Here is a 13,999-nt window from a genome sequence, read left to right as displayed (position 1 = left end):
CCCCTTAACCCCCCCCCCCCCCCCCCCCCCCCGGTCCCTACAAGAAGTGGCTTCAAGATATCAAATTTGCTTTAGATCTGGGGGCTTAAGAGTGCTTTGCATGAATGGTCTCGTACATGCATCAAATGTGGTTTACTATTGTTTTCAATGAATTAAGTCTTCATGCCAATAGGGTAAACATATGAAAGCAAAGAGAGTTGATAATTTTACCTGCTCAGCAGCTCGGCCACCAAGAGTCATGCATGTCATATCAAACAGTTGTTCTTTAGTCATTAAAAGGTTCTCACTAGGAACATACTGAGCAAATCCAAGGGCTGCTGTACCACGGGGAACAATTGTCACTTTAAGCAATGGCTCTGCATGTTCCAAGAACCAACCAGTAACAGCATGCCCAGCTTCGTGATAGGCAACTGTCCGCCTTTCCAGCTTACTTATGACCTGCCGAAACCACAAATTATATTATTACATATACAACAGATCCAGCGTGATCTCACAAGTGGGGTCTGGAGAGGGTAGTGTACGCAGACCTTACCCCTACCTCGTACTAGTAGAGAGACTGTTTCCTAAAGACCCTAGGCTCAAATGTAGCAAATCAAAATTATTATGAATTAGTTGACGTGAAGGAAACACGTCAACTAATAAGGAAAGCAGTACAAAACATGCAGAAAATTCAGGAAAAAAGAGCAGTAACAACAGCAAAATATTCGTTCCATTTGCAAGTCCTTACTAAAATTTAAAGATTGCCGGCCAGCAATTTTCAAAAGCATCTCAAGAAATGTCGATCCAAAGCATACATCACTCAGGTCGACATTCACCAAAGTTCCCTTTTTATATTAAGTAAAAAGAAAAGACACTGAAGCAAAAGGAAAGAAAAAGAATCATCTAATGTCATCAACAAGTAGGTAAAAAGGTGTCGAAGCAAAGAATATCATGCGTGAAACCCACTGTCTGTTTATGCCACTGGTGATGAACTCACTATGGCTATTCAATGTCATACTCATTTTTCCTTACTGCATACGCAGCTAAACGAAGCCCCAGTCTTTATTTGTCAAATCCCAACCCCCTTATTAGTAACCCAAGTAAAGGCCAACATATTCAGAGGGGTGGGCTGGGGTAGGAGACAAACAGAAGGTTAACAATAACCAGGGACCATACCACACAAAGTAGCTCTTAGAGTCCTTGGGTCTAGCATCAAATGACAAAAAGCTCAATTAATATAGACAAGATTTCAAACTCAATTGGCTCCAAAACAGTTCAAACGCATTGGATGACAGAATATTCAGAAGAAGTACTACTCTAGAATCCCCCCCTCCCCCCCCAAAAAAAAAATAAAAAAAATATAGAACTTGTAATATTTATTTGGTGCACACGAACTAATTTAAGTCCTAATTACCCCCCTTGAATGCGGGCGGCATTTCGATAGTCTAGACCACTTCAAACGATTGGACCTCAGTTGAGTGTTAAGACACACTATCCATGTTGGAAATTAATCTGATGTGGCTGTAAACTTGGGCAAAAAAATATTTTGTCACCAAAATAGAAGAACAACAAAAAAAAAACGGAGAAAACAATTTTGAATAAAAATGAAAGGCTGGAAAAATGAAAAGGTCCATTTTAAACAAAAGAGACTCTTCACTCTCGTTTCTTTTCTTCAGTTAAGTTTGTCTAACAATTAGAAGATTTTAGGGTTTCCTCTTCAACATTTTTTTTATAACGGTGGTGTCCAGGCCAGCTTACGAGCGCCTCGACAAATTCCACAGATCGGGTAAGTCTATCCACCAAGGCTTGAATAGATGGGAGAAATCAACTAATGTTGGTTTGCCTCTGTTGGGAACTGAATCTGAGACCTCATGGTTCTCAACCCACACCCCTTCCTTCACTAACCATTGGACCACACCCTTAGGTGCCTCCTTCAACATTTCTTCTTGAGATTTCCCATAATTATTCTCGGGCGAGTTGTGCATCAGTGAGAGGGTTCATATTCTGGGTTTTGAGGGTTGTATTATTGGTTAATTTCCGGTCAGTTGTGGGAAATCTCCCTTAAAAACAACTTGGATATCTGGTGTCTATTTTTGATGTTTATTTCTGGCGGATGTTAAGTTTTTATGCACTTTGGTGACTGTTTTGTTGAAGGAGATTGTGGATGTAGTTGTAAAAGCACTTTGATGGCAAATTACCAGTCCAGTTTAAACCTTCAATTGGTCTGTTTCTAGTCAATTTTTCTGGGTTAGAATTTAGCCCGTTTCTAACCAACTTTTCTTGGGTTTATTAGGCTATTTCCAGCCGATATTCTGAGTTTAGGCTGCAATTGTCCAGTTTCCAAAGACAAGCACAAATTATATACACACAACAAAACTAAGAAATGTTATCTAGAAAAAGAAAGAGACCAAAAAAATGAAGAGGACCACTTTCTCTGCCAGGTGGCAGAGGCACTTCAGGGAGGTCGAGAATATCAAAATGCCAGGTTCAGAGGTGAGTTAGGACTAAAATTAGTTCCAGTAAGCACTGAAAAAAACGGTGACATGTTTAGGGGGATCCCTAGGTAATTTGCCAAATTTTAAAGTATCCTATCTTGTGCCACAGTGGTTTACCCCAAGCCTCCAGAAGACTGTTCACCAACCTCACAATGCTCTTCTCATTACAGAAAGAAATCAATAGTGTGATTGAATTACAGTACAAATCCTAATATGAAGAAGTAAAAATATTTTATTCACACTAATCATAAAACAAAAGAGAAATTTACTTATTAAAAATTGAGGCAATTTATCTAAGTTCAGATGGTGGAACATTGTATCGACATCCCAATTGTTCCCCAAGAAAATAAAGCAAACCTCTCCTACGAATACACTCATCTAAGCAAACCTCTCCTACAAATACACTCATCTAAGCAAACCTCTACTAAGCAGTAGATTTATAATGCTCCAGTACCTATGGATATTGGACCAATGCACTTTCAAGGATAAGTTCAATGAATCCTATCATTATCATAATAACAAATGGCTTCCACAACCAAGATGCAGAAAAAGATGAACAGAACATCATAGAAAATGCTGCTGGTGTAACGATGCAACACGCTTCCCTATGTTGTTATGGAAACATGGGATAGAAAAGTAGATAGTGGAGGGGGGAAAGTGAGAAGATCCAATACCTTATTCTTCTTCTCTAAACCACCAATCACCCTGTCTATCGCCGACTCAAAATGTTGCATGGTAATTATTGTACTCTCATTCCTAGCAGCTATTAGAGCAGCTTCATTACAAACATTTGCAATGTCTGCTCCAGCAAATCCTGGTGTTAGAGCAGCAAGTCTCTGTGAATAGAATGCTGCCTCGTGGTCAAGTTTCAACTTGTTGAGATAGATTCTGAAAATTTGTTCACGGCCTTTGATGTCTGGTTTATCAATGGTAATCTGGCGATCAAATCGACCAGGCCTTAACAAGGCTTTGTCTAATATATCAGGTCTATTTGTGCCAGCAAGTACAACTACACCAGATGTGGTTGCAAATCCATCCATTTCTACAAGCAGTTGATTTAAAGTACTTTCACGTTCATCATTTCCTCCAGCAAAGCCTCCCCGCCCTCTTGCTCGACCAATAGCATCAATCTCATCAATGAAAATTATACTAGGTGCAGATTGTCTTGCCTCCTGAAATAAGCTCCTAACTCTAGCTGGTCCAACACCAACAAACATCTCCATAAATTCTGACCCAGAAATCGAGAGAAAAGGTACACCAGATTCTCCTGCTGTAGCTTTAGCTAGAAGTGTCTTTCCGGTCCCAGGAGGACCCACTAGCAGAGCACCCTTAGGAATTTTGGCTCCCAACTGCTCGTATTTCTTGGGGTTCTTAAGAAAGTGGACGAATTCCATAATTTCTTGCTTAGCCTCGTCACATCCAGCCACATCCTTGAAGAAAACCTGTATCAAGAAAGTGCCAATAACTTTCTAAGAAACTAATCAAGAAATATCATGGCATGTATCATTTTAAATTTTCTATTTCAACATACTGGTACTTTTGAAACTGCAGGAATAATATAAAGTGATTCGCACCTTATTCTTCGCATTTTTATCCGTCTTGATGAAATTCGCTTTGCCAATATTAAATATTCCACGACCACCTTTCCCGCCAGAGCCTCCCACTCCTATGCCACCCTGCACTCTTCGTCCCATAAAATAAAGGACAGCTAGAATCAATATTGTTGGACCAAACCTCATCAGTTCTTGGAACCAATTCATTTCATTAACATATAACACAGGAACATAATTGTGAGGGTCTATTCCCAAGGTTTCTTGTGCTTCCTCAAGCTTCTCTTCAAATGACTCAACACTCCCAATGTTAAAATAGTATTTGTAGTAGCCCACGTTTCTTTTACCATCCGTACCACTCGTAGGACCTTGAATAGTGTCATCATCTGTTTGACTAATACCAGGTGCAGAACTCCTCACATAAACTTTGGCCACAGATTTGTTAGTAACAACAATTCGATCAACAAGACCAGGTTCAAGTAGATTGTTTTTGAATTCTTGGAAGCTAATCTGAAATTATACATAAAGCATTAATAACCATGATAAGCTAAGAAAGATACAGAAGACAACCAACTAATGAAGATACGATAGAATTGCCAACCCTAGAAAATAAAGACCTGCTTAGTCACCAGACATCACTGAAAATATTTAATATACACAGAAGTCGCACTGCTTCAATAATTTCAAAGCCACACTAAAAGACGTTCTTCATCAACCACTTCAATTTTTACTTATTTTTATTGTTGTTAAAAATGTCAAGATAATCATTTTGAGTGAGGCAATATATAACCAATATGCAAGGACTTCAGGTGGGATGAAATAGAGTCGGTACTCAGGTTTCGTTTCTCACTTTTGTATGTTGCTTTAACAAGTATATAATCTTCTATCCACTGGAGTCATCACTAAACTTGTTGATGAGTTATTTCAGACTAAGTAAAAAGTTATAATGGAATGCAGCTGGGGTTAATTTGCTTATGTATTTCACTAATCGAATTCAATTAAATTCGTGCACTAATTCTTATTGTGGATGGATTTGTTTCTCTTCTTAGGTTTATGCTCTACTAAAGCAAATAGCTGCTCCATCTGGATTTGCATGTACAGGACAAAAAGGTAGTAATGTCTCTGAATAAAAAACATTGGAATGAAAAAAACATGAAACTGTCCATGAACCAGTGCACGGTATAAGAACATAAATCTTTCAGTGATCAATCGGACCATGTAAATGACAGGCTCAAGTAATCCTATACCAATATACTACAAGTTATTCTATTTACTCATGCAGGTCGTCTTGGAGGGGGGCGGGAGAGAAGAAGTAACGGTTGCAGACCAGAAGAACAATTTTATATGAGAAGACTGTAACTCCATAGTAGAATTTTTTTAATAAATATCAAGTTATGCTAATTCAAACTTCTTATTGGGTTCATGGTGGATCTGCAATAAAGCAGCATCTCCATTGATCTCTAACAAGCTGAGGGAACCTTTTTCTCATTCATGGTTTTTGTGAAACCTTATGTGGAGTTCGGATTTTGTTTCTTCATGTTTGTTTCTCAATAAACATTTATCAGGAGAAGCTTTTGAAAAAACAACTTTTAGAAAACAACTGCGTTTGAAATGTTTCTGGGGCAAATAGTTGTTCAGAAAACAATGAAAAACACCTGAAATCTGTTTGGTTCTTAGAAAAGTTTCTGGCTTTATACAAAATCAATTTTTTTTAACAACCCAAACAATATTATTATTTAAAATGTTATTTGAGATAAAAAAAATCCAATCAAATGCCATCCAAACCCAAAAAAATGCAAGTGATACCTTCCACAAACACTAATGCTGAATAGTAAAATTCATCACTTTGGTCTCCCTCAAAAATAAGTAGTATTAACTTTTGGACAGCTAAATCATTAAATCTTTCTTTTAATGAGAATTTTTGGGTAGCTATATCAACCAATCTTTTTTAAATGGCATTAGGTTTTTAAAAAGTTACCGGACAATATTCCAAAAATAAAAACTAACACGCGTTTAGAAAGAAACAAAATCAAAGCAAATTATTTTGGTTTTGGAAACATCAGAAAATTGCATTTCGAACACCGTTCCCAAAATCCGTTCTTCTAAACCAACTCACAATTTCTGTCTGGAAATTCCAATACCAACTCTCTAAAATTAATTCCTACCTTGATCACCCGCTATCCTAGAATCCTCTGTTACTACTAGAGTTAATTGTTCTCTCATTTCCCCTTCTTGTGAAAAGGCAAGCCATGATTACAAAGAGTTGGTCCTAACATAGATATCAACACGATAGCAATCAAGTTCACATTGAACTCACACTTCATAAGGCACTAAACTCATCCTCCCAGGAAGGGACTGAAACAATGAAAACTCAAAATGTAGATGTAAATGTCGATTAAGACTAACCTCCTTCTGCTCACGAGGAGAAAAAAGTGTCGATGACAGAATAAACCCAATAAATAGCAAGGGTGTGAGAATATTTTGATATTGCTTCATGAAGTTCTCCTGAGGGTTTCCTTGCTCACCTGTACTTTCCTCTGCCCAAAAAGAAACCAAAAAATAGTTTTTCACCATAGCCAGGCCAAAAGGGAACACAACATGAAACAAGAAAAGAATGTGGAGGTCTGCTATCAATAGTTACTTATCACTTGTTTCATACTCTATTATACAGAATGCAATGATATTACAGTTTTTAAACTTATATTAAGTGTATACTCTTGACCAACTAGAACCTCAGTACCAGAAACTTCCTTACACAAAGATTGCCTTCACATAAAGAGCCTGTTTGGACTGGCTTTTTGGCTTATTTTTTTTTTATCATTTTAGCCTAATTATAAGCTCTTAAAAACACTTAAAATAAGACAATCCAAACAGGCTCAAAGTCAACTGAATATCTTCGTGTCCACTGGAAGTGTTTAATTAGTGATCTTCAGTTCAACTATGCAAAATTAAGAGAACATACTGTCCCTTGATTTAAAATTTGAGTGTGCAAACTAATATTTAACCTAAACAAATATTTATTTTATTAATTTAACGAAAAATGGTCAAACAAGTGTACCTAACCTATTGGATATGTTTTATCATTACCCTTCGTTAACCTATTGGACCATAAGTATCCACCGTTATCTTGTGGTTCAAATATACTCCTGAACAATTAAAAAGGTACAAATAAGCCCTTTGAAGTAAAGGTGGAAACCAATCATGGTATAATTGGACTTTCTTAATTGCTTATGGATATATTTGAACCATTTCAGTTGTTCAGAGCATGCTTCAAATTATTTCATTTGCTGCAAAAAAAAAGAAATTGATGAAGTAATAAGAAATTTCATTGCAGCAAAATCTGTATATTGTATGTCATTTGTATACTTTATCCACTTTGCATAAGACACAACCGCTGAAAAGTATAAAGTATAAGCTAATAAAATAATATTAGCATCATATCATGTATAATCTAATTTTTCCCGATTCCAGTGTTCTTACCAACTTGTTATAACTTGGACTATGCTTAGCTCTTTTCTCTAAACTAATTTTCCAACTATAGTATTCTTATTCATTGCTTCCCTTGTTAATTTATTCTTCATTAGCTTCAAATTGTAGGAGTTAAGTCAAAACAATCCTAAAAGCAACAGTTAATGCATTCCATTTATTGTACAGGGTTCAATGGTCGAGCTGTGTACCCTGCAAGTTGAAGGTATCCCTGTGGTGATCTCGTAGTTCCTAAGAGGTTGTGTTAGTACCCTTTTAGTCTACCAACAATTTTATGCATGGAAATTAAATCAGTAGCTATTAATTATGTTTTTCTGTTTTCCCTGTAAGAGGTCCTCTGTAACAGTGTTTTCCCTGTAGCAGTTGTTTTCTGTGTAGTAGTTACTAGCAGTAAGGAGGTTATTCCTCCACTTTCTCATTTCAGTAGTATAGGAAGTTATTTCCTTGTTATTAGGTGGGTGGTTAATCACCAATGTTGTATTTAAGTTATTTGAATTCAATGGAAAGATAAGCAGAAAATTAGCCAAGTTTTTGAGTACTTCAAACTCAACAGATCGCAGGTTCTCTCTTAACGAACCAACACTATAGGTAGAAAAAAGAGAACTTCAGATTTTATCTTGCAGCGTCCCATAACTAGATCCATAACCGAGGACCATAACAACTTGGTATCAGAAACGGGGGTTATGGGAGACCAAATTCAACATCAACTAGCACAATTAGTGAATTTGTTCCAAGAAGAACGTGCAGCCAATTTAGCCAGACATGAAGCAACAAATGCTCGCTTGGATGCACTCACACAGGATTTAGTAAATTCTAAGGTCGATTATGATTCAACTGAACATATCCGTCAGAATCGCGGTTGGAAGGGTAAAAATAGAGTGGCAGGGGGTCAGGATCAGAAACAGGTAGAAGTTTCATCATTCCTCGACATACAAAACTAGATTTCCCACGATTTAATGGCCAAGAGGACCCTTTGGGATGGTTGAACAGGTGTGAACACTTCTTTCGACACCAACAAACTCTAGAAGAAGAAAAGGTTGGACTTGCTTCTTTTCATTTGGAGGGCAATGCACAACTTTGATTTCTTCAATTAGAGACAGATCTGCCTCAACTGTCTTGGGATGACTTCAAACATCATTGTAACCTTTGTTTTGGGCCACCAATCAGAAGTCAGAAATTGGGAGAATTGGCTAAGCTACACCAGATCGGGTCTGTGGCAGATTACTAAGAAACATTTGAGCAGTTAATTTCGCGGGCTGGTACACTTATGCAGTCACAAAAAATTGAACTTTATATCAATGGTCTTTGATTATATAGCAATTGAGGTTGAGTTGCATAATCCTCCAGATTTGGCTACGGCGATGAGTTTATCCCGACTTTATGAACGCAAGGAACAACCCATTTGTTCGCAATTGTTAGATGCTTGCAAATCAAAGACAGCAGATTTCTCACCTCAACAACATGTCAAATTTGTGAAGAAACTGACCAGATCTGAAATGGAGGATAGACGACTTAAGGGACTTTGTTTCAACTGTGATGAACCATTCACTCGATGTCATCAGGGCAAGAAGTTATTCTGGATTGATTTCATTAACGATGAAGAAGAATTACTTTCCACACTTAGCGCTTGAGGACAAGCGCGGTTTGAAGGAGGGGAGTAATGTTAGTACCCTTTGAGTCTACCAACAGTTTTATGCATGGAAATTAAATCATTAGCTATTAATTATGTTTTTCTGTTTTCTCTGTAATAGGTCCGCTGTAACCGTGTTTTCCCTTTAGCTGTTTTATGTGTAGTAGTTATTAGCAGTAAGGAGGTTATTCCTCCACTTTCTCATTTTAGTAGTAGTAGGAAGTTATTTCCTTGTTATTAGGTGGGTGGTTAATCACCAATGTTGTATTTAAGTTATTTGAATTCAATGGAAAATAAACAGAAAATTAGCCAAGTTTTTTAGTACTTCAAATTCAAGAGATCGCAGGTTCTCTCTTAACGAACCAGCACCATAGGTAGAAAAAAGAAAACTTCAGATTTTATCTTGCAGCGTCCCATAACTAGATCCATAACCGGGGACCATAACAGGTTGAGATGATGGTGTGCCGCATTATGCTTGAAGGGTTGAAAGATTTATAACATATATGCACGCAATTGTGACAAAAGTTTCAGTTGATTAAATCCATTTAGTCTATCATTGTATCGTAGATCTTGGTACTTTAATCTTACTAGAGCAATTTTCTTTTAGAGAGACATGATATGCTAATATTGTTTTTATAGCTTATACTCCTTGATATTTTAAAAGAGTTATGTCTAATGCCAAGTAGATAAAGTATAAAAATTTAGCAGTAAATGAATGGCTTCTGCCATTAGTGCTAGGAGCATATTTGGACCTTTCTAAAAGCCGCTGCCAACCTTTTAAAAGACATTTGATTTATCAGGTAATTGACTAAAATTTTATGATTGCAATAGATCTTTTGACACAAATAAAGGGAAGAGAAATTATGAGTGGTCCAAAATTAAGTTCTGGAAAAGATTTGTGTTAGGATACTGAGAAAAACTATTCGCAGATAAGGAGGAAAGAATGAAAAACAACAAAAAAGAAAAGAAAAGGAAACTCACACGATATCATACTTAATCAGATTATCAATGATGTAGATTAGATCATTTATTTTCCGGAAGTAAATTTTGGAGCTAACCCTGATTAATTTCTAGATGATATTTAACTGCAAGCTTTTAAAAGATTGTTTATTTAACATACAACCAACTAGGCTATAAAATATCTACTCGCGACATGTCTAACTATATGACTAGAGGTATCCACTTACTGCTCACTGTTCCTTTCACGGTTTAGTAATTTATGCCACGTCAAGAAGTGGTATATACAAAAGTATCATTAAATTTCTCTTCTCAACAGCAATAACAAATACAGTCCTATCTCTCCGTAAATAGAGGATTATCTGTGAAACCCTCTTAGATTACATAAATCAGTGTTTTTAAAAGCGCTAAGCACAGAAGAGAGTACCATAACAATCAAGAGCAAAAAGATCCATGTGGTTTAAAGCTAGTGAAGTTCAGTGCATGCCTCTTTGAAATGAAGCGCAAAATTAGCAGAAAACTAAAAATACCAAATACATATGATTTAGTTTTGAAGAGAGAACTATAACATTCAAAATGACGTTGAAAAAATAACTTCGGCATCCAATATACAATAGTGTTGATATCAATCCAATTCCTTAAAGTTGAGATTAAAATAACCAACAAGATGCTATTATTTGAAGTCCTCACTTCTCAAAGCGCATGACTTCACCCATGAAGTGATAACTTTTTTATTCACATCACTTCAACCAATGGCATTTACTAACACTGACATAAATATATCAGACATTTTGCACTGTCAAATTAAGCCCAGTAGACAGTTTTAAAGTGGGAATTGCTATTGAAGACATCCAATTCCCAGTACAATCTTAGACTCATAGCGAAGTGTGTAATCTTAACCTCCAAGAAACTTTACCATAAACTTCCATACACAAAGCTTAACTTAACACTAAGAAGGTTTCAATCCATGAACTGCGTAGGCAGTGTACAGTCTGTAAAGACAATGAACCACACAAGGCATACTGCAGAATATCTATATCTACTTCTACACATTCAACTTAAGCAAGTAAGCCATATTCCCCTTGTTATTCCCATCTCTATGCGGAGTAGTATAAATGATTTGATCGCTATAATCCAACTCTATCCCCGATGTGCATTTCCATCATAGTTCATGGATAAGTATCCTCATCTTCCTAACATTTCAAATATTAGAAATGATCTAGATCTCTAACTAATTCATTAAAAGTATTTCAGAAAGTTCTAACACCATGCTTCTAGTAATCTGAAAGTTATGCTTGATCATATGAACATACTTTATAAAAAGTAAACTCAGCTCGAACTGTCCCCTATATCTACAGATTCTAGTAAAGCCAATAACTTTTATCATAAATAATTTTACGTCATCCTATGTTACAGAACACCAAATGTAACCGATTAACACACTGCATACCTTTACCCGATTCCGCCTTTTGATTGTTCCCTTTCGGGACTTCTTTCTTGTTCTTTGGGTAATAGTTCTCATAATCTACAAAATCAAAACACAACAATCAGAATCCATCACCATAATTCAAATCAACCAAAAACAAACACCGCGTAAATAATTATTCTCACTACTTTTCTTTGACCCTTGGCTGCAAAAAAACCTCCTGAGTCTCGGGTTTGTACAAAGTTTATCAATTTCAGACAAATATGCCCTTTGCAAAGCCGCCTTATTGACACCATGCTTTCCAGCTCCAATGGATGTTAAATAACTTCTCACAAAACCTAATCCGCCATTAACGCGTGTAATGCACGCATTACTTGATGCTACTTCATCCAAAATCGCATACCTCACACCATGACCACCAGAAATCAATGCCTGTGCTCAATGAAAAAGAAAACCTATCATATCAACCCAAAAAAAAATCAAAAAAATAAACATTTGTATAAATAATACTCCGCTTACTTTATTGATCGACGAGCGAGAGCGATTAACACGTGAAAGAATCATCTTATTGAGGAACCAAACATGAATTTCTGCAGAATTATCAAATCCCTAAAATTGATATGGAAAAGTTATTTTTTTTCAAGCAATCAATTGAATTAATTTCAGATAGCTAAGTTTGAAAAGGATAAAAAGATAATCAAAGAAGATCACAATAGCTAAAAAGAGGAACTGGAACAACAAATTAGAGAAAACCGACTCGGACTCTATTACTTGGTCGATTATGGACCGGTCATTTATGGGCTTTGTGTTGCTTAGGGCCCGTTTAAACATATTTATTAATTTGAAATTTATTTATTTATTTATTTTAGCTATAATTGATTTGAAATCATGTTTATTTGAGTTACAAATTTTGTTTGAAAATATAATTGAGATCTATTAAGTTGTATAATTTGTAAAAATTATTCAAACTTCTTCCATTCTTAAATAGTTTTGCCATACAAACTATCTATTCTTTTTATATAGTCATTTCATATTAGTACACATAAGTTTTCTAATTTAAAATTATAGGTCATTTTATTTTATTTTGGACAAATATAAATTTATGATTTATGTTTTATATTTAAAAATAAAATAAAATCACAACTTGAAACTTGAAATTCTATTTTATTTTATTTTTTAGAATTTGAAATTTAAAATCATAATTTAAAATTGAAATTAAACTTTACTCCCCTATTATAAATGAAATATTAATTTTAAATTAAAACTTCAAATTTGAGCCTCACATCTATGACCAAATGCCTACTTTTATTTTATATGTTATAAACAAGACTTTACTTTTCATTTGTATGCTAACAAGATTGGGGTCAACCCTTACCTTCTTCTCCAAGCAAATGAAGAATCTTCCTTCAATTATTTTTTTTATATATATATCAAAAAAATAATAAATAAATAAAAAAGGGCACATGCTAATAAAGGGAAAAGAAAATGAAAAATTGAAGATTTCTTCCTTTTTTTCATTTTTACTAGTATGTGCTTTAAACGTATATATTACATTAATAAATAATAAAAAGAAAACTATTGTATGTAGTACGTGTAATTTTTTAAGAGTAATAAACATAAGTCGTAATTTGATAAAGGTAATAACTAATAAGTAATAATTAATCTACTATCACGAATTAACATTTAATGATCCTCTAGATGGTTGTATTAGCAAGTCAAGTAAATCGACAGAGAAAATACATAAATCGATTATGTGATCATCTAAAATATTGTCTCAATGTTATATGCAGCTAAAGTTTTATTGCAATGGCATGACTACTTTTAGAATAAAATGTGAATGAAAGACAATTTATATGCATTTTAAGTAAGAAAACATTTTTTAAAAGTTGAAAAAGAGGAGGTATAGTTTCACCTGAACATGTTATGATACAAAATGTGTTTTAAGAGGGTATTTGGCTTGGACTTTGTAAAATAAGTGAATATAAAATACATTCAACATGAATTAAAATATAAAACCTGATGTCTTTTAATTTAGGGACTAAAAACTATTCACAAGAATTTATCTTTCCATTAGTTTTAATAATAGAATGTTAAAATAGATTATTCATAAGTTTAATAACGTCAATTATTACCGTACAGAGCGCGGTCAATTCTCCTAGTTCCTTAAAAATTCAAAGGTGTGGCTTGGATTTACCTATAAAATTAAAAGTTTGAAACATTGTTTAATTTCTTCACGTATTTATTAGGGATAAGGGTCTGAAAAATACTCCAACTTTGGTCGAATTTACTGTTGCGATACTAAACTTTCATGAGGACCTATTACCTCCCTAGACTATTTAATACCGTATTTTAAACATATATATTTGCCCACGTGGACATAAAAAATAATGCAAAATTATAAATAGTAATGTGTCCACGTAGGCACATATTAACCTTTAAAATACACTATTAAATAGTTCAGGGGGTAAAAAATACG

At 35.0% G+C, this 13,999-nt stretch overlaps 1 protein-coding gene across 2 annotated transcripts in view; it reads right to left on the bottom strand.

Annotated features, from left to right (window-relative positions):
* Positions 1-12,284, bottom strand: part of LOC102598064 (ATP-dependent zinc metalloprotease FTSH 10, mitochondrial-like) — a 15,819-nt gene extending 3,535 nt beyond the window's left edge. Inside the window, exons 1-7 of one of the 2 annotated variants that reach the window (XM_006349435.2) lie at positions 12,043-12,284; positions 11,709-11,955; positions 11,548-11,622; positions 6,431-6,561; positions 4,049-4,534; positions 3,149-3,916; positions 211-438 (exon numbers count right to left, since the gene is read on the bottom strand). In XM_006349435.2, coding sequence (XP_006349497.1) covers positions 211-438; positions 3,149-3,916; positions 4,049-4,534; positions 6,431-6,561; positions 11,548-11,622; positions 11,709-11,955; positions 12,043-12,087 — 1,980 coding nt within the window. In that variant the 5' untranslated portion in view covers positions 12,088-12,284. The remainder of the gene's footprint in view (positions 1-210; positions 439-3,148; positions 3,917-4,048; positions 4,535-6,430; positions 6,562-11,547; positions 11,623-11,708; positions 11,956-12,042) is intronic. The other variant, XM_006349436.2, reaches the window with a different exon arrangement.
* Between the last annotated feature and the right edge of the window lie 1,715 nt (positions 12,285-13,999).

The sequence above is a fragment of the Solanum tuberosum genome, unplaced genomic scaffold (assembly GCF_000226075.1).
Source record: "Solanum tuberosum cultivar DM 1-3 516 R44 unplaced genomic scaffold, SolTub_3.0 scf00106, whole genome shotgun sequence".
In the NCBI taxonomy this organism is placed as follows: Eukaryota; Viridiplantae; Streptophyta; class Magnoliopsida; order Solanales; family Solanaceae; genus Solanum; species Solanum tuberosum.
Note: the sequence above shows the minus strand (reverse complement) of the source record. Positions and strands in the feature narration are given on the sequence as shown.